Genomic DNA, 19,674 nt, shown 5'->3' on the forward strand with positions numbered 1-19,674 from the left:
GAAGTAGGGTCATACAGCAAGACAAAGACCCAAAGCACACAAGTCATTCTTTAAAAAAATAGTTAAAAATAAAAAGAAAGTTAAAGTTTTGGAATGGCCAAGTCAATGTTCCAACCTTCATCTTATAGAAAAGTTATTGAAGTACCTGAAGCGGGAAGTCAATTGGAAAAAACTACCCACACAACAGAGTTGAAGCTGTTTTGTAGAAAAGAATGGGTTAAAATTCCTCACCGCCAATGTACAAGAATAATCAACAATTTCCAGAAATATTTAAAGATGCAGTTATGGCTTTATTAAATCTAATATTTTTAGGACTTAAGAAAATCTGATGTAATTTTCATGTGCAAAAATTCTTAAGGGTTCTCAAATTTTCAAGCATCAAAGTAATATATTGACATGATAATTAATTGAGGAAATATAATCACAATGACAGTCTTTTTTTAGCCAATGTTAGCCATAAGCTTCCATTAAAGAAGCACTCCCTTCAAAATTTTTATTCTCTTAATACTGTATGTTGTAGTCAACATATTACATATATTGCATGCTGTACTTACAATTCCTCATTTTGCCTTTCTACCCAGTTAATTCTTCTGTTTTCTCTTAGATCTATGATATCACATGAGTAAAAACAGACTAGCTGAGTCCTTCTAAGCTCTATGTAGAAACTCCTATATTAATTCAGATTTCCTTGAAAAGGTTTTCTAAAAAGTAGTTATATTAAACCTATCTCAGATGTAAGTGGTTAAATCTTGTTTTATAGCTTGGAACTAGAATGCTATTATTTTCATTATCAGTTACAATTCTCTCTTTGGATACATTTTTCTGTAACAGGCAATTTCCTCACTCCTCCTCCGCTGCCCACACACACATTTCCCTCTTGAATATATTTTTAGTTCACAAGTTTTAATACGCGAACAAGCACAAATGTACTTCATATCCCAATCTTCCCAGATTGTATAAACTATGGATGGAACGCAGGGAATACATAAATTGTGATACAGCCCTCTCTTCTCAGACTGATTTTATCCTTTGAGAAACCATCACAGTTTGAATATGTAATAATTTATAAACAATACAAGTTTAAACTCTAATGAAGATTTGACATAATTTTAACATCAGTTGTAGTTCATGACATTTTACATATACTGTATTTGTAACATATATATTTTGCTCCACCAAAGTGTATATCGATAATATTTCTCAATGTATCTGCTTAGTTATTTAGTTATACTGTAATCATAAGTTCCATGCGATTCCCTCCTAAAATATATTTGAATGAGGTAATTTCAACATCCCCCAATGGATTCACCACTGAAGATGGTCTAAATTCAATACCTAGTCATAATGAAGCCTGGTAGGATTTTCACCTTCAAATATATTTTCAATATTGGGGAGCTTGAATGGCAGCCCCACTGGGAGTAAATTGCTGCTCATTTGGGTTCTTATTGGATCTGGTACCTTTTATTTAATGGCCTTTGGCTCGATCTCTAGCCATGGAGACTTGATGAATGAATGACCTGTAGGAAGGTGGATATTGTGTAAGCCAAGATAGGTCCACTAGGCTTTTCTCTGCTGTTATATTGATAGTATCAAGCCATCTGGTTGCTGCTCCTCTTCGCTTTGTTCCTTTTATTCCGACAATGGTACCTTAGAGAAACTGAATTGAGTATTAGCATTATTTATAGCTAGAGATGAGTAAATCTTTTGAAATTCAAATTTGCCAACTAAGCTGAATTTTCCTCAAAAAATTTATTTGCAATGAATAAATCTGCAACAAATCTAAATAATGCAAAAACTCAAATTGTCCAGAAGAGACATGTACAGGACTGTAATGCACCTCTTCTGAACTCATTAAGGCAAACAGACTTTTTAATGTCCCAGTGACCTCATCCTATCTGATTAGGGGAAAACAGATGGTAACCAGTGAAAATCAGCCTGTTTAACAACACACTGCAGTTTTAAACATTTTAGTCTACATAAATTGTAAAAAAAGTAAAAAAAAATCATTATTTTTGGGCAGAAACTAGGAAGTGAGACAAAAATTTTTTTTTTAAACCACACATACACTGCATGAAGTAGTGATCTGCGTTTAAATTTCTGGAACATGGAGAATTATGGCTTGTCAGTCTCACAAACACACTTTTTTGTGACACACAAGACTTGATTTCAAGATATTTTTTCAGTAGTAAAATTAGGACAGTGGGATATTAAACTGCCCTCTTGTTTACTGTGTGTGAAGAAAAGAAAATATGGTGTTATTAAGGTGATGTTGCTACAGTATATCACAGATTGGATCAATTAATTTACAGTTACACAGACTATGCAGGTCTAGCGCCTCCCTATATCACAGACTGAGATTTCCAATCATATTTTTTGATTGTGCTTTAGCACTGCAGTAGTACACCACAATCATATTTGGATCTTTCCCTATATGAAGTATATGGAATGAGCTGGGTGCTCTCACCTCCTATTGCTTGGTTGTATAATCCTATTAGGGCCACTGCTTGCCTTTTATCATCTTTGTGATTGTCCTCCTTGAATGGTTGAACTAGAGCATGTGATGTTATAGTTATTAGGCTTTATGGTGGCACCTGACATTATATACCCGCTTCCTGCTTCCTGGCTGAAGCTATCTACAGCAGTGTGTGAACTGGTGCCTGACATTTATTTATTTATTTTTTTCAATTCACACAAGTCAAATTGCAAATTGATTAATTTCAGGAAATTCGACTTAAAAATGATTTGTAGCAGAACGATCTGCTAATCTCTATTTATGGTTGAAGCATAGTCATAAAAAACTGTCTAGGTTCAAAACCTATTTTCAAAAGGAATTTTTTCTTTATTTACATATTTTTTGCTAATTATTTGCATTTAGTTTATTTATTTTATCATGTGTTTGTAGGTATATAAGATTGTTGCTATGAATATTTTTATTTCTCAGTGATGCAACACTGAGAAATTGTAGTACACAATCCCATTCAGATTGTGTAAATATGCTAGCCTCTATTTCATAACACTTTCCTATTGATTTCTAAACCATTACTTTGGTAATTTTTGACTTCAAACAAAAACATGTGACATATTTCTAAAAGAATAACTAGCAATATGGCTTAAAAAGAAATGCACTTTCAAAACCTTTTTAGCTAAAATCTTGGAACCTCTGAGAACTTCGCAAGTCAGGTTTTGGTCTGTTCTTGTTAAATCTCTTTAAGTGTGTTTACATAAAGTTTGACTTTCTGGTATTTCATTGCTTGCACAGACCTGATCCACACCTATTTTGAGTCAACAGTGGCCAAGAACGGTGCAGAGCAATTAAGCACAGCAAAACGTAGCACCAGCAAACTGAGAAGTGTGCCCTTAGAGACCTCTTCTCCCTTACATCATACTGCAGCCCCAGGCCATGCCTCCATAAAACAAACCGCCTTTTTAGACGTTAAAAAGCTGGTCTGAAATATTGAAAATGGGGCAAATGTTGCCTCCTTGTTGGATAAAACAATTTTCTCTTCTTAAAAATGAAGGAGAGCCAGAGGCATGAGGGACGGAAGTGCATTTGAAGGCATATATTGGGTAGAGCGCACTGTGTGTGTGTGTAAATGATGCATGGCTTTCTGTATCAGCATTAAAGGCTTTAGAGATTCTTTTCACTAAAAAGGAGGCAGCAGCACACTTAAAATAAAATCTGGGTCATTTAACAGTTCCACTAATATTTTATAAGGCTTGATTATTTGTTGATGCTAACCTGATAGACCATAGGCTCGATTGTGCCTTTTAATACTTATCTACATACTAAATAACTACTTTGATACAGAGACAACATAGATAAATGCAGAAATATGGCTCGGAGCAGTTTAGTCTCGTTCTATGTATAGTTTATATGATGAGGAAATGGATCCTATTTTTCTCAGGTCTTTCTTATGCAAAGCAATCTGCATAGGCAATTCCTAACTTTCATTAACCTGAAGCGATTTGTACGTAAAGTCGGTTTTCTATTTGATGTTTTATTAGGTTACATTTCTCATGTTCTGTTTATCCAGCAAATGTGACTGAAAGACTTTGAGGCAGGTGAACTTCAACTCTCAATTCAGACACATTTTATGCTAAAGGATTAATGTAAATAAAATGGAATCAATGTAAAATGATTTGTAACTTTGTTAAATACTTTGGCTTCGATTAATCAAGATCGGCGTGAACAATGCCGGTCTTGATGAGGGGGCGCGCTCCTGTTTAATTTACAGGCACATACTTCTTAGTGAATCTGGCATGTTTGAAATGTGACATGTGCCGCCGTGCACCTTATCTTAAATCTAACTTCAGGCATTACATTAGATGTCAATCAGATGACCTGAGGCTTCATGCTCCTGTCTTAAGGCCAGCGAGATCACTAGCGAGATCGCTGATTTTGTGACGCCACAGTGATCTCGCCAGCGATCTCGCTGTGTGTGACACACATCAGTGACCGGGCCCCCTGCCGGGTATCGCTGATTGTGCAGGATCGTCCTGGGCCATTTTTTGATTGTTGCTCTCCCGCTGGCCAGTGCGCATCGCTGCATGTGGCAGCAGGAGACCAACGATCAGCGATGCTCCCAGCGCTATAAGCAGACGCTGGGAGCTGGTATCTAAGGTAAATATCGGGTAACTAAGCGGCGAATGTCTCTTAGCTACCCGCTGTGTACCTTAGATACCAGCATGCTCACAGCTCCCGGCACGAGCACGCTGGTATCTAAGGTACACATCGGGTAACTAAGCACCGCACGCTGCTTAGTTTCCCGATATTTACCTTAGATACCAGCGTCTTCGCTGGTCCTTGATCGCTCATGAGTCTGCCTGTTTGACAGGTTACCAGCGATCATGTAGTGATGCACCAGTAGTAGTCATCTCTACAGTTAGTGCTTGCTCTGGGCAGGGGCTTTGGATCAGTTTCCAGTCTGGATCTTCCAGCGCTGACCAGACATCACGTGGAGATGTGAAGCACCATGCTGCCGGCTGTCATTTTGCTGGATTCATGCTAATTAAATCCCAAAAATTCAAAACCTGTTGAATCGATTCACTCATAGGATATACATTGGTTGTCATACAGATGTTTTTGCCTCGGTGCAAGAAAACCTTGTAATTCAGTAGAGAAGACAGATGGGTAGTTATTCACATAAGACTGACCGATACAGTGAAAAAGAGGAAATGAGCATAGAAGACTATGGTTGAAATTTATTCCCACAAGATACAGTTTTCTGCTAATAAACTGCTTCTCTAACAAGTGAATTGCTGTGCAAAATAAAATTGTAAAAATATTCATGAGCACATGTCTTGGATGGAGAGGAGCTTTAATAATTATAACTGTACATGTGAACTTCCATTGCAGGTTGCTCTATCCTTTTAGTAACTAATACATCATGAATCACATATCTCTCCGCCTGCAGATACTATGGAAATGCCTTTTTAATACACTGCGAATAGCTTCAGTAAAAATTATGTAAATTGTGACATTTCCTGTGTTTGTGTAGTTTTGCGTTGTCAAACATTCCATCACCGAAAATTCCAACTTCCATGCTGAGCTTCACGAGAAAAGACTGAGACTGTAAACATAAAGCTATATGTGTCTTCTGCATTGTCTTCGCATTATTTCATTTGTCAGCTAATTGATCATTTTTACCCTTGGTGTTTTATCATATCCTTATACTGCAAAAGCTTTGACATAATGCTCTGTTTTTGCTACATAGTACAAATTTTTCATTACTGCCTGAGGTGTAAAACTGGGCTTGAAAGAAAATCTACTGATTCATATGATTGATGGTCTTGCTGTGATTTGAGTAAATTCCAATATTATGTTTCTGAAGTAGGCGGTCAGTCAAGCATGCATACAGCCTCTCCTTTTTTTTCCCTTGCAATGTGAATAATGTTTTGCAGTTTGGGGTCCTCTTTTTATTCAGCGGCACAAGAAACAGACAAAGGCTGATTGACACTGCCAAAATATGACTTCATAAGTTGTCGCTTGTGGTTTCATTGGGTTTCCTGAACGGCTGTAAATTTACCAAGCATTGAAAGTTTAAAAAAATGAGCTTCTTAATTATGATGATTAAACATCAATGAGACCCTTTTTTATCAAACTCCCAGCGCTGATGCACAGACGAGGGGCTTTAGACAGTCACTTCTTGGTTTATGGAAAGGCATGCATGAAGGTTTTTTGTAGTGGCTTGATGACATACTGCAAGTGAAAGAGGTTGCCTAGATTTGGAAAAAATAGGAAAAATGGTGGATTGGTGGGGATGCCACCAATGGGACCTTCAAGAATCTCAAGAACAGTGGTCCTATATGACCTGTGTAAATCGATTGGAAATGTGCTTGTGTGAACACCACTCCATTAGAGACTATGACAGCTGTAATGTGTTTGTGTGATGACCACTCTTATAAAAGCTGAGTGGCTGACCATTAAATGGTTGAACAAGCCTTCCAATATCTGCGGGTTTTGGAAGATTTAAAGTGAACCTCACAGCAGGATTTATCACTATTAACTAATTACAATGCTGCATGAATAATTTATCGCTGATTTCTAGCAACCCCAATGTTTAGGAAATGTTTACAGCATAATCATAAAATCTGCATTTTATTATTGTGGTGTTATATGTATAATTATTTAGTCTAGTCAGGAAGGCATGCACTTAATGATGAGCAGTACAGCCCACAGAGGTGTGGGTATTGTCTTTATAGTGCTCATCTGCTACCTGCCTGCTCCATAAGTCACATAAATGAGCAGCTATAAGCGTGACTTCGGGCCTGCACAGTGGTCTCCTGGCTAGGTGCCACTGCCATGGCATCATACTGTACAGACCTGAAGTTTAATTGATCAAGCACTTCCCTCTTAAGGTACTGTCACACTTAGCGATGTACCAGCGATCCCGACCAGCGATATGACGTGGTCAGGATCGCTGGTGCATCGCTAAGTGGTCGCTAGTGAGCTGCCACACAGGCAGATCTCACTAGCGACATCGCTGGGGACGGGGATCGCTACTTACCTGCCACACCAGGCGATCCTGCGTCCTCCCGCCTGGCTCCACGCATCGCTCGTCCTCACAGCAGGAAGCGCCGCAGGAAGCTGACGACGAGAAACAGTCCAGGACGTTCTCGCGCGATCAGCGATAACCAGCGGGGAAGCGGGTCGTAGGTAAGTATCAGACACAGCGATATCGCTAGCAATATCGCTATAACGTCACTAGTTATAGCGATATTGCTAGCGATATCTCTTAGTGTGACATGCCCTTTAGATCTCACAGAAGAGTTTATGGTGCTGAACCTGCAAGTAGTGGGTCCTAACCTTAAGTTCTTTGTACATGCCTGAATAATGTGCCACTATTTGCCAGTTCAGCACTGTACACAGCAGTGCATCTGCCGTAAGATTGCAGAGGGAAGTTCTTGGTTGGTCAGGGTAGCGCAAGGGCAGTAGCACATAGGCAGAAGATCACTGTGCATGCCTGAAATTGAGGCTATAACCATAAGGTGGAGGAGCACTGTACACTATATCTATACCTCTGTTGGTGTGATATCAGCTTCCTCCTTGGCTGGACTTCTCAGCACTAAGTGCACACCTACTAATTATAACATTTGGACCACAATATTAAAATACTGATTTTATGATTATGCTGATTATGCTGGCAACTTTTCCTAAACATTGGAGTTGCTAGAAAACAGCATTAAATGATGATTGCAGTGCTTAAATTAAATAATATGGGTAAATTCTGCATACGGGTTCTCTGTGTATGACATCCTAATACTGTGTGACAATGCATATTGAAATTCAGGGTCTGTAGAAATGTGGTTGTCAACCTCAATGGACACTGTAATACTGAGCAATATGTGAAATTTCAAGCTGTTGTAGTATCATACAATTTCTAAAATTCCACAATAGATAGTAAGATATTTAGACAATGGGAAGTAGGGAATAATGGGCTTATCTTCCCTGAGAACAACTGGATGTGTTGAAGTCCAACAGTCTAATTCTTCTTGCCCTTGACATCTGCAAATGGTCACAGTACACATTATATGGTTAGCGAGTCCTCCCAAAATTATCAGATTTATCCGATTTTAATCTAATGTGTGTAGATGGTGAGAGACCGCTATAGTTATAATATCTGGGACCCAATAAGACATTCTCAGAGTAGTATATATAAGTATTTAACAGTAGTATCTTACACCGGCTTTGACTAAGCGTCCATGTATCATGCTGTCGGCTACAATCTGTATTATTTTCGATGTCGGTATCATCTTTGTGTATTCAGAATTGAATATAACTGAAGAGCTGCATGGAAATAAAGTATGAAGATCATAAAGATAATTAGTTGTTTCTCTGCAGTAAAAGCTAAAACATTTTTATGTAATGACATTTAATTAAGGGAAAGCTGTGGTAGCAGTTTTAAAGAATTTTTAAGGCAAATGATACTTGTTTGAAAGTGTTCTGCACATTACCTAATTAACATTAGAGTGTAATTTACACAGTTCTGTTCTACCGGAAACTCTGGATTCTTTGGAATAAATGCAGAATAATATTAAAAATGATCAGTATGTCTTAAATCTTTCAGTATTGGTGGAAGTTCTCTTGTAGGATGAAACTATTTCAACAATTTGTGATATCATCCAGGGCACTTTAGAGTTTCTTTACCTTTCCCAGGGGTATAGCTAAAGGGAGTGCAGAGAAATACTTGCACCTGGACTTAAATTCTTTCATACACATAAGATAAAAGTTGGTACATTTTACTGATTTAGGTGTAACCAGTCAACCATCTAATGCATATGGGGGCTTCTTGACTTTTTCTAGACAGATGATCTTAAGAGAGACAAGAATCTGGAGTTTTACTAAAAATGCCCAATACTTTCATTCTCAGGGAAGTTAAGGCATTGACGAACACGTATGGCAACAGTTTTTTCTACTCTCCCTATAGATAAAACATGAACCAAGCTTAAATACCAAGCTTGACCAAGGTAGATTTTCGTGTATATTGAGGAAGGGTACAAAAAGATAGCTGTCGGATGAATGGAAATGATCTAAGGTGCCCAAAAGGCACCCTAAATCGCCATCAGTATTATAAATTACACACACATCTAGTCTGGAGCTCCATTATAGATTTTGTACTGCGGCACATGAGTTTTAACTTACATCTCCCTGCTCTTTCCATATTCCCTATGTCATAATATACCTACTAGTTGGCTGAACATTAAGCTCTTAATTTTTGCTCCTTTAGTCTGAGTTTGTAAAACTGCAAAGGACATGGTTAGAAAACTGTTGTGTGATACCCAGACTTTTTACAGAATGCACTGCCTATGTTATATTAGTGCTTCATATATTGTTAAAATTGCTTTGTGCTGTTTCTTGTCCCTAAACTCCCTCCAACCCAAACCAGGAGGATCCAGTGTTTTGTAATATTCTCATACCAACCATTGTATGACTGAAGGACTGAATAGAGTCAGCTACATTAACTTAGGCTATGTTCACATGTCCAGTTGTCATCTGTTAGAATGGATCCAGCAAGTCTGTTGAGAAAAATGTGTGCAGACATAATTTTTTTGGCCAATTTCAACTGGATCCATTTCTTTAACATTGTTCTCTATGGAAAACAGATCTATTAAATAGCCATCCATTTTTCTATTAAATAGCCATCCATTTATCTTCCATTTGAAACTGATCCAATTTGCAAACAAAGAGATCCTTTTCAAATGAAAGACAAATGGAGAGCTATTTAATGGATCCGTTTTCCATAGAGTTTTGTCTTTCAGTCTTTTGTAGCTGGACAAAAAAGTTGTGGCTGGACAAATTTTTTCCAACACATTCCTGCTGGATTCATTCTTATGGATGATTACTGGACATGTACGCATTGCCTGGCAAATAAAGTAAGGTTATCTGTTGAGAAGCCTACTACTCATGATAAAGGGATAACAAGCCAACCTGAATTGCAGACCCTGTCTTTATAATACACATTCCCTTAATTTTTATATTATCTTATCTGTATATTCCTGTTTGTATTAAAGATTTCAAATATATTTTTCAGCTTTATCAATTTCCTTCAAGATTATAGTAATAAAATGATTTTAAATATTAAAAACGTTTTGGAGAAATCTATGTCTACCTGATCTATGCAAAAAGGAAGGTCACCAAGAATAGCATTTTTCTGCCTTTGAATGTTATCACATGAGTGTTGCTGTAAAGGATTACACCTCTTGAAGCTTCACTAATAGCCCAGAGGGTAGATTGTCTTATGGAGGAGCATTCATGTGTTATAGTGAACAGGCTGTATCTTGTAATGTGGCCTGAACAGGTATTTCATCATCTATTAACTCCTAATATGTTGTCCACCCTCATAATAGCATAACTTGCATAAGTTAGGACATTTTTGGGTGAGCCCTGAAAGAGGTGGTCTCTGGCTAGAATAGATAGATAGCGTGATAGATAGATAGATGGATAGATGGATAGTCAGATATATTTTGTTATTTTACTCACTTATACTGCACCATTAATTAATTGCTTAACACACATCATCATTATTGACCCCATTGGGGCTCACAATGAAAATTCTCTAACAGTATGGATTTGGAGTGTGGAGGAAACCAGAGAACTTGGAGGAAACCCATGCAAACACAGAAAGAACATACAAACTCCTTGCAAATGTTGCCTTTGGTGGAATTTGAATTAAGGATCTCAACACTGAAAAACAGCAGTGCTATGGGCAGCATGGTGGCTCAGTGGTTAGCACAGTTGCTTTGCAGCACAGGGGTCATGGTTTGAAATCCCACCAGTGACAACATCTGCAAGGAGTTTGCATGTTGTTCCCATGTTTGTGTGCTTTTCTTCTGGGTGCTTCGGTTTCTCTCTACACTCCAAAGACCTACTGATAACGGATTTAGATTATGACACAATAGGGACAATGATGATGATGTCTGTAAAGCACATTTTTTGTATCGATTTTGTTTTTTGTTCGTATGACCACATAATGGCCACATGCACTATGGCAACTCAGCCAAATTTGTAGATCATTTGGACCATTGTTTAGAACAACAACTGGTGTGCAAAGTGAAGCTTTCTATTACAAAAGCATAAAGATGAGGGGAGAGGTCAGAGGCCATTTTGGAAACAAACAGCTGGACCAGTTTATTTAAACAGATATGAGGATGGGATGCTGACCTCAGTTTGACTTCTTTTGGGAGGGGCAAGAATGCCATTTTATGACTAGAGAGAAAGAAACTTTAGTTCTTCTCTCTTGAAAGCAGCCTTAAGGCAAAAAAAAGAAACTGATGTTTTACACACAACGTTGTGATAAAAAAATTCACATTTTTGTATAGTTGCAAAAAAAGAAAGTAACTGAGGATTAACGAAAAAAAGCAATAAAAGCACAACAAACATTTGTAATAATTAATACATTTTGTTAATAAAAAAAATTCCTTCTTCTTCGTACTCTAAAATAATAGTTAAAAATGTTTTAATTTGCCATGTCTAATGAATGAGAGTTAACAGAAAAAGACAGTTGCACCAAATGCAAAGTTCTGTGGAACTCCAGCTAGCGAACAATGGCAAGTGGACCTCAGTCTGATGAGGCCACGGGAAAGTGTTTATGCACAGACCTCCTGCTAGGAAAGGTATTCAGAAATTTGTGTATATCACAAAGGGAGGGATACATGCTCTCTAAAGTGAAGGTTAAAGAGGCTTTCCGTAACAATAGGTTTGTTTATTTCTTTTTTTTAAACACTACTTTTATGACATTTAATATTGAAAAAAACTGTTGCCAGTGTGACCTACAAAAAATTCATTAAATAATGTTTAATTGGCCAATCAAGAAAGACAGTTGACGAGGTAGGGGGGTTCATTTCCCAAGTTATCCCAGCATCTTTGCTTGATGAAGGTTATTAAAACAGAATAAAGAGGAATTATATAACTACATACTCCCTGTGTGCTCTAATTTTAATTTAATTTTTGTGTTTACAGTGTTGTATTATCCTGATGCAATAAAGTTTCACATTTGGGGAATCGGCACGTCGTTGGTGATAATATATTTTGAGTTAATGCTAATTGACTAGGAAAAAAACCCCCAAAACATAAATATTACTTTTCTATGCACATTGAAAATAAACAAAAAAAAATAATATATGCTAATGAGCTAAGACTGAAAACGCGTTGGTTGATAAATGACTTTAATTTTAGTTGGTCAATGAATGATCTTATATTTTTTGACCTTTCATGATTTCTGAAGAAAACCGGGATTATAAGAGCAAATGGTCTATGGCATTGACCTTGTCCTGACCCCACTCTTTGAATAAACCAAAGGAAAAAAAAAGATTCTCTATAAGCCGAATGCCTTGTTCTGAACTCCCCAGCAGCGTGAGCAAATGGTGATAAAACTCCAGACGTTCTCTCATTTGATGGTACACTGCCATCACACAGTTCATTATCTTAATAGTGGGCATTAAAATAGAATTAAACTCTTAAGAAAAAAAAAAGAAGGGATTTTAATAAAAGTTTTGAATTAGTTACAAAACAAAAGATATGGATAGGCCTGCTTGGATTATGGTATTAGGCTTCACTCTTCTATGCGATTCATGTTTTTTCTCCCTGTAGAGTTGGAACTGGAATGGTACACATATTGTTTTTCAGCAAACCTGGTAATTCCCTCATGTAGAGCTTAAATGGAAAAGTCCGACTGTGGTAAAAGCTGACAAACATAAATCAACTCAGAAGCCCCAGCTTGTACTCTGGAAGGTCAGAAGGGGTTACATGGGCTTCTGACTGCTTCACCCAGCATGTAAAACATCTGACTAAACTACATCAGCCTTGCTCTTTGTAATGGTCAGAACCCCAACACATTGGGGACTCAACTTTTAATAATTTGTAACAAACACCGATAACCATGTTGTGTTTTTTTTGCTTTTTCTAGGTTTATAAATGCTAGAAGAAGAATAGTCCAACCTATGATAGACCAGTCTAATCGAGCAGGCAAGTCCTCAATAGTAACTGTTTTCAAGTCACGCAGGCGAAAACCATCCTCAAGCCATTCACCGGGAGGTCCAGTACCTGGTAAATAAATAAAATGCCGGGAGTTAGAAAAAAAAAAGGAAAAATAAAAAAGTACACAAATTGGATCTGTTCTTAAGACTATTGTTACATATTTTTACTTTTTTGTATTAGTTTTTCTCCTCAGCTATACTTTCTGCTACTTTGACCACTGGTGCATGGCTTGGTGTGGAATTGCTGTAAACTTTATTACCTGTCAAAAGGGTAACAGGGTCAGTATCCCTTATGGGACTCGGTAAAGTTCAAAGACATTCAATGAGGTAGTGTTTTTTTTTAGACCTTAACAACCTTCAGACGTGTAACTTTAAAGCCAGATTGCTGTGTTCAACTTAAAAATGCATTACCATACAAGAAAACATCTATATCTCATACTAAGTTTCTTTGGGAATTCTAAATCGGTTATTACTTACTGTATGTTGGATACTCTTGATTCCAGTCAAGGGATATCAACATTACCTAAATATCAGCATGCTAAATATTGGCATACTGGTTGAGAAAAATGGTGGTGGACTTCTTTCTTAACTAAATGTCTTGTTTTCTAAGTACTAGTTGTAATATGCTAACATGGGTTATTTAGATAAAACTGAAAATTTATATTAATGAGTTGGTATGAAATACAAATTAATTTTAATTCCAAATCATTATCTTTTTGATGTCATAATTAGAGATGAGCAAATTTGTTCGAATTTTGTCACCAAATCTGATTTTGACTATTCAAGCCATGTTCGAACAATATTCGTGCCGAATGTATGTCTTATGATTGGTTCCGAACATATTCGGCAATTTCTACTCCCATTGACTCTAATGACGTTTGGCTGTGTTGGACAAATATTGCAAAAACAATATTCGATTCCGATCGTATTCGGAACCAAATCCGAACAAATTCACTCATCTCTAGTCATAATCTAATCTTTTTTCTAATATGCATTAAATTAAAATTCCCTATCCTACCCTCACTACACTATCTATCCACTTTTTTCTCTACTTCCTCTTTTATGACACTTTGCTTGAGTATCCCAGTGCATGCTGGGATACGCAAGTAAAGTGTCATCAATTACAAGAAGCTGCTGTCAATACCACAACCTCTGCCCCCTCACTTAAATGAAACATCCTCAGTGACCTCTGTTTCGGAGGCTGGGCTAAACCCTGCTCTATTGAGCATTTTTCGGTTGTCAATTCCAACGTATGCTGAGTAGATTTGTCAGTGTGCGATTTGCACAGTGACAGTGCGCTCTTTTGCCAGCACTGATCAGAAGTAACGTGGTGGCAGAAGAGCGGATTGTCAGTGCATGTTGTAAGAGTACTTGGCTTTCAGAGACCAGTGCTTCCCCAGCAAGTGACATGAACAGAGACATGAATTTACAGAGCTTACAAAAAATAGACAACAAACGAATGCTCGGTAGAGCAGAGAATAGGGCAGCTGCTGAAACGGAGGTCACTGATGACATTTCATTACAGGGAGGTGTCAGAAGCTGCGACAGTGCGATAGTGTCTGCCCCCTGATGACACATCACAGCATGCGCAGGGATACTCATTCGAAGCTTCATAAATAGGAAGTAGAAAAAAAGTGAATCAGTTAGATAGTGTAGTGATGGAGTGTTAGGGAATTTTTAATTAAAGTGAATTATAAAAAGGATTAGATAACTATAAAGAACTGCGGAATACAGTATGTTGGCTCTATATACATAAAATTATTATTATTATTATTATGACATCAAATTCACATTTAGGATTAAAATTAATTTGTGATTCGAATTACTCCTTTAATCTTTATGTTGATGTTTTTAGGAGATGATAATTTGTGATTTGAATATATATAATCCATTATAATTTCCCCTTTTCACATGTAAAGCGCCATGGAATAAATGGCGCTATATAAATGCATAATAATAATAATAAAACAATTACTTTATACATTTCAGTAAGTCAAGGAACACCTTATAACCCTGACGGACAACCAATGAGTGGCTTTGTAATGGATGGTCAGCAACACATGGGAATCAGAGCGCCAGGTAACTTGTTTTTTTTTTTGTAATTTTGACTTATTTATACAAAGAGGTAAATGTTTAGTTTGGCTTTTTATTTAATCTCTGGCTATATCTTTACCTATCTTTCGAATCATAACGTGGCTACAATCTGGGTGCTTTACTTTATCTTGATTTCTTTTGGGTTTGTTTTTGTCATGGGATCTTTGGTTTCTCTGTTTACTTCTCTGATCTCCTGGCATCTTCTTGGATTTTTATCTCCCTTTTAGGACCTATGAGTGGAATGGGCATGAATATGGGCATGGAGGGGCAATGGCACTACATGTAACCATCAACTAGTTAACCAATGGCAAAGCAAGGGGGAAGTAAGTACATCAGGGGGCAACAGATGCTCTGTCTACTTTGCTCAAGGAGTTGTTTTTATATTTTTTGCACTGTGGATTTTCTTCATTTGTTTTCTCCTTGCCCATAGCTCCATGCTTGTTCATTCCTTTTCCAAATCCCCCAAAATTCTGGGTATCCTCTTTCATCTCTTACTGATTTTGTTTCGTTCATCTACTGCATTTATTGTACATTTACTTTTGTGTTGTTATTATACAGTACTGACCACATGACTAAACAAGAAATAGGCAGTAGGTGGGGGAAGGGGGGTGGAGGGGGTTTCCATGGCAACAGACTGATTTGCAAAATGTAAGCAGTCTGCAGCAGTGCAAGGAAAGGAAAGAGCATGTCCCCAAAGTGTCATAAATCTGTCTAACCATAGTTGATGCATGAGTTACACTTCTTCCCTAACCTGCAAGACACCAATATGCAAACATGAACTTCTTGAAGCAAGATAAACATCATCTTTCCGGGAAAAAAAAAATTCCTAGCGCTATTTAAGATCCCACACAGAAAAAACTTTGAATTTCCACTTTGCCTCTCTTTGTCCTTCCTGTATAATAGGATTACGTGTGGAAAAGGGAAAGTAAAAGAATACAAAATAGAGGTGTGCACAGCAGGTTCTGCAGCTTTGCCTGGGCTAATTGACTATATCCAAATTAAGTATGCCATCACTTGCAGTGTGACAAATGGATTTGACTCATTCAGTATACAAAAATAGAGATCATTAATGCAATCTTCAGCTGCAGGCCTAGTGAAGCCTAGAGAGAGGAAAAAACAGACCACAATCTCGCTTTGTATTTTTTTTTTTAAATTTTTTAGCAGCAAAAATATTATTCTTTCTAAAGGAATGTAGTAGAAGAGTTCAGACCCAATCTGATTTTCGTTTTTTGTTGAGCATACAACGACTGCTGGGGTCTCTTCCTAATTGTGAGTCTGATGTTACCCAGAATTCCAAATGACATATCAGGCTCAGAAACAAACTGCCTGGGAAGGCACCAGCCTCCCGCTCACACATCATGAACATTTCCAGCTTAGTTAATCTAAATATTGTTTCTTAATTTCTGGGTCAATTAAATTTAAATGATGTATGCTATGCTTCATAACCAATTAAATTAATAGGATATTATGAAAAATATCATCACTTTTGATTAAAGAGCAGCGGATATGGTATATTTTCTGAGCAATTTTTCTGAGTTTAGTAAAAAAAAAAGAAAAGGGAAAAAAAGAGCGTTCCTTTAGGCTAGATTAAGCAGCCTTTCATTGCTGGAGCCCTGAGACCTGAATCCAAGGTGTTCACGCTGCAACATTACTTAGAACTAAAGCCAATTGAACCTACTTAGAAATAGCGTTATGCCTTTCACCCTTGATGATTATGGAGCTTATAGCTCTCTGAGACAATACACCTGTCAGTTTTCATCAACTATAGCAAACCATGCAGAAGACAGAGGCCCTCGGAAAGCAGGGGGGCTATTGTTTTACGTTCCGTTTCCTCATTGTTCTCAAATTTAGTGAAAGCTTGACTGAGTTTGTAGTCTGATTTATTTTAAACGTTCATGATCACAAGGAAGGAATTAATTGCTAACAGTTATTGATTTCTTGCATGTATGAAGGACAAAAAAAGTCTCCTGTTTAACAGCTAGTCTTAATAGACTCTATTTTATGACAATATTTTACTAAACATCTACTGTCTTTTTAAACTTCCTAGCAATAGCCATAGCTAGACTTCACTTCTTTTTTTTTTAATGGCCTATGGCTTGATCTCAAGCCAAGGCAACTTGATGGAAGAACACGATCTTGTGCATGTCTAGATAGGTCCACCAGGGTCTTCTCCATCATTATCTTGATAGTATCAAGCTATCGGGTTGCTGGTCTTCCTCTTTGCCTTATTCCTTCTATTCCTCTGACCATGATGTCCTTCTCCAGTGATTGCTCTTTTCGTATGATGTGTCCAAAGTAGGCAAATTGTAGCATGATATTCCTTGCTTCGAATGAAATGTCTGGTTTGATTTGTTCCAAAATTAATTTGTTTGTTCTTCTTGCCATTCATGATATTGATTACATACTTCTCCAGCACCACATTTTGAAGGTGTCGATTCTTCTGTCTTTTTTATGTATAGTCCAGGTTGTCCATCTGACTGTTAGCACAGAAAAAAACTTTCAAAAGGCTTTCTGTGACCAGAAAGGCTTGAAAAGGTTCTTTTTAACCAGTTTTTTTTTAACTTGGGTAAAAAATAAGGTTGCCTTCCTAGCCTTGTATCTAATTACCCAAACTAGGGCAGAATGGCTTGTTGGCACCGACATCACTCAGCTTTGGGGGAAAACATATTTTACCATTACTGGTGAACACAGACAAAAGATGGTACCTGTGTAAGATCAAAATATGGGCCCTTTGCAGTTCAATAGCTCATAAAAAAGCAAAGTTCCTCCTTCTTTGGAGGTGGACATGGACGCCTTTACCACTTGGGCACGTGCTGCACAGGTTGCACCAATGATATGCCCACCCCTGCACACCATATCATCTCCCGAATTATGTAGTAGGGTATTATTGTATGCAAATCAATACGGATCCTCATACTTTGCCAAATTTTCACCATGAAGTTCACTATATATATTTGCTACTTACCATTGGTGTTTTGGAGCAATAACTCATTTTACATATCTTTCCCAGGACTGCAAGGTATGCCAGGGAATTACATATCTTCGACTGGTCCCATGGGTATGAGTATGGGACAGCCAAGTTATCCTCCATCGCAGATGCCCTTACACCACGCTCAGCTGCGTCATGGGCCATCTGTGCATACCTACATTCCTGGACACCATCACCACCCAGCGATGATGATGCACGGGGGACCACATCACCCTGGAATGCCGATGTCAGCACCTAGCCCCTCAGTACTCAATACAGGAGATCCAACGATGAGTGGGCATGTAATGGACATCCATGCTCAGTAATTTAAGGGAATATATGTTGTCTGCAATGACAAAAAAAAGTCACGTACTCTGTTTCTGCCACGACGGTGGTGTTCCGCTCTTGGAGTCCATGACCGTTTTGACACAGGGACATCGGAAAAAAAGCAGACACGAGATGCTGAAATCAAGTTTGGGGACACAATAAATACATATATAAGACATTAAGAGAACAAAGAGTGAAATATTGTAAATGATATTATACTGTTAACCATATTATGTTGTTTCTTATAGATTTTTTTAAAAAAATGTGAAATTTTTCCACACTATGTGTGTTGTTTCCATAGCTCTTCACTTCCTCCAGAAGCCTCCTTACTTAAAGAAAATAAAGCCTTACAGTTACCCTGCAGATGACAGAAAGTCCTCATTTGCAGGTCATTTTTAAAGCATTACAGTATGTCAGGCAGAAGATTTTTTTTCTTCGATACAAGGATTTCAGCCATGCGCTCTTTCTCTGCAGCTTTGTCTCTCGATTTTTTTTTTGTCTCCCTGTTTCTTTCTCTCTAGCCTGGGGCTTGAATTTGCATGTCTAATTCATTTACTCACCATATTTGAATTGGCCTGAACAGATGTAAATCGGGAAGGATGGGAAAACTGCAGTCATCAACAATGATTAATCAGCTGTTGCAGGCAGTGTCTTAAGGAGACTGGTAGGATGAGGCATGGAAACCAAAAGGCAATGTGTATGGAGCATAATTGTCACAACAGAGCATCAGTGTCCCCATTCAGCAGCAACAACAACCAATCTGTGCATAACTTCCTGTGTCATACAACTCAAAAGCAAGAACTGTAGATGATTTATTTTTAATACATTGACTTTCTTTCTCAGCAAGGCATCAGTCATGCATACATTTTCCACAGTCCCATCATGGAACATTTAATGTAAACATTGTAAATAAATTTTGTGCAAAAAGGACTGGAAAAAAATAACTGTATTGTTGCAATTATTTTGTATAAACAGAAGATTGGTATGAGTTGGAATGCAGATTAACTTACTAGGTGGAATAATCTAATTATATTTCTTTTTTTTGTGCTAAAACAAAATGCTTGTAAAGATTTTTTTATTCTAAAAAAAACACAAAACTCTAATAGTGGAATATAATAAGATTCACGTAAACGTAGTTGCTAAAGGTATACAAATTCCTATTTAATGTGTGACTTTGAGTGCAATCGCTATAAAACTAAGGCTAGAGTCACACGAGAGTAAAAGAAAAATCTTTCAGAGTTGCATCCAGAAAAGTCCGACAACATTTCTTATATTTGTGTGCAGTCTGCATGCAATCCATTTTTTTATTC

At 37.5% G+C, this 19,674-nt stretch overlaps 1 protein-coding gene across 1 annotated transcript in view; it reads left to right on the plus strand.

The window, feature by feature from the left end:
- Positions 1–19,308, plus strand: part of MEIS1 (Meis homeobox 1) — a 195,119-nt gene extending 175,811 nt beyond the window's left edge. Inside the window, exons 10-12 of the mRNA XM_073553781.1 lie at positions 12,906–13,045; positions 14,965–15,054; positions 18,080–19,308. Coding sequence (XP_073409882.1) covers positions 12,906–13,045; positions 14,965–15,054; positions 18,080–18,363 — 514 coding nt within the window. The 3' untranslated portion in view covers positions 18,364–19,308. The remainder of the gene's footprint in view (positions 1–12,905; positions 13,046–14,964; positions 15,055–18,079) is intronic.
- Positions 19,309–19,674: the final 366 nt, after the last annotated feature.

Source organism: Dendrobates tinctorius, unplaced genomic scaffold, assembly GCF_039654945.1.
Source record: "Dendrobates tinctorius isolate UK_male_01 unplaced genomic scaffold, ASM3965494v1 ptg000203l, whole genome shotgun sequence".
NCBI classification, from domain to species: Eukaryota; Metazoa; Chordata; class Amphibia; order Anura; family Dendrobatidae; genus Dendrobates; species Dendrobates tinctorius.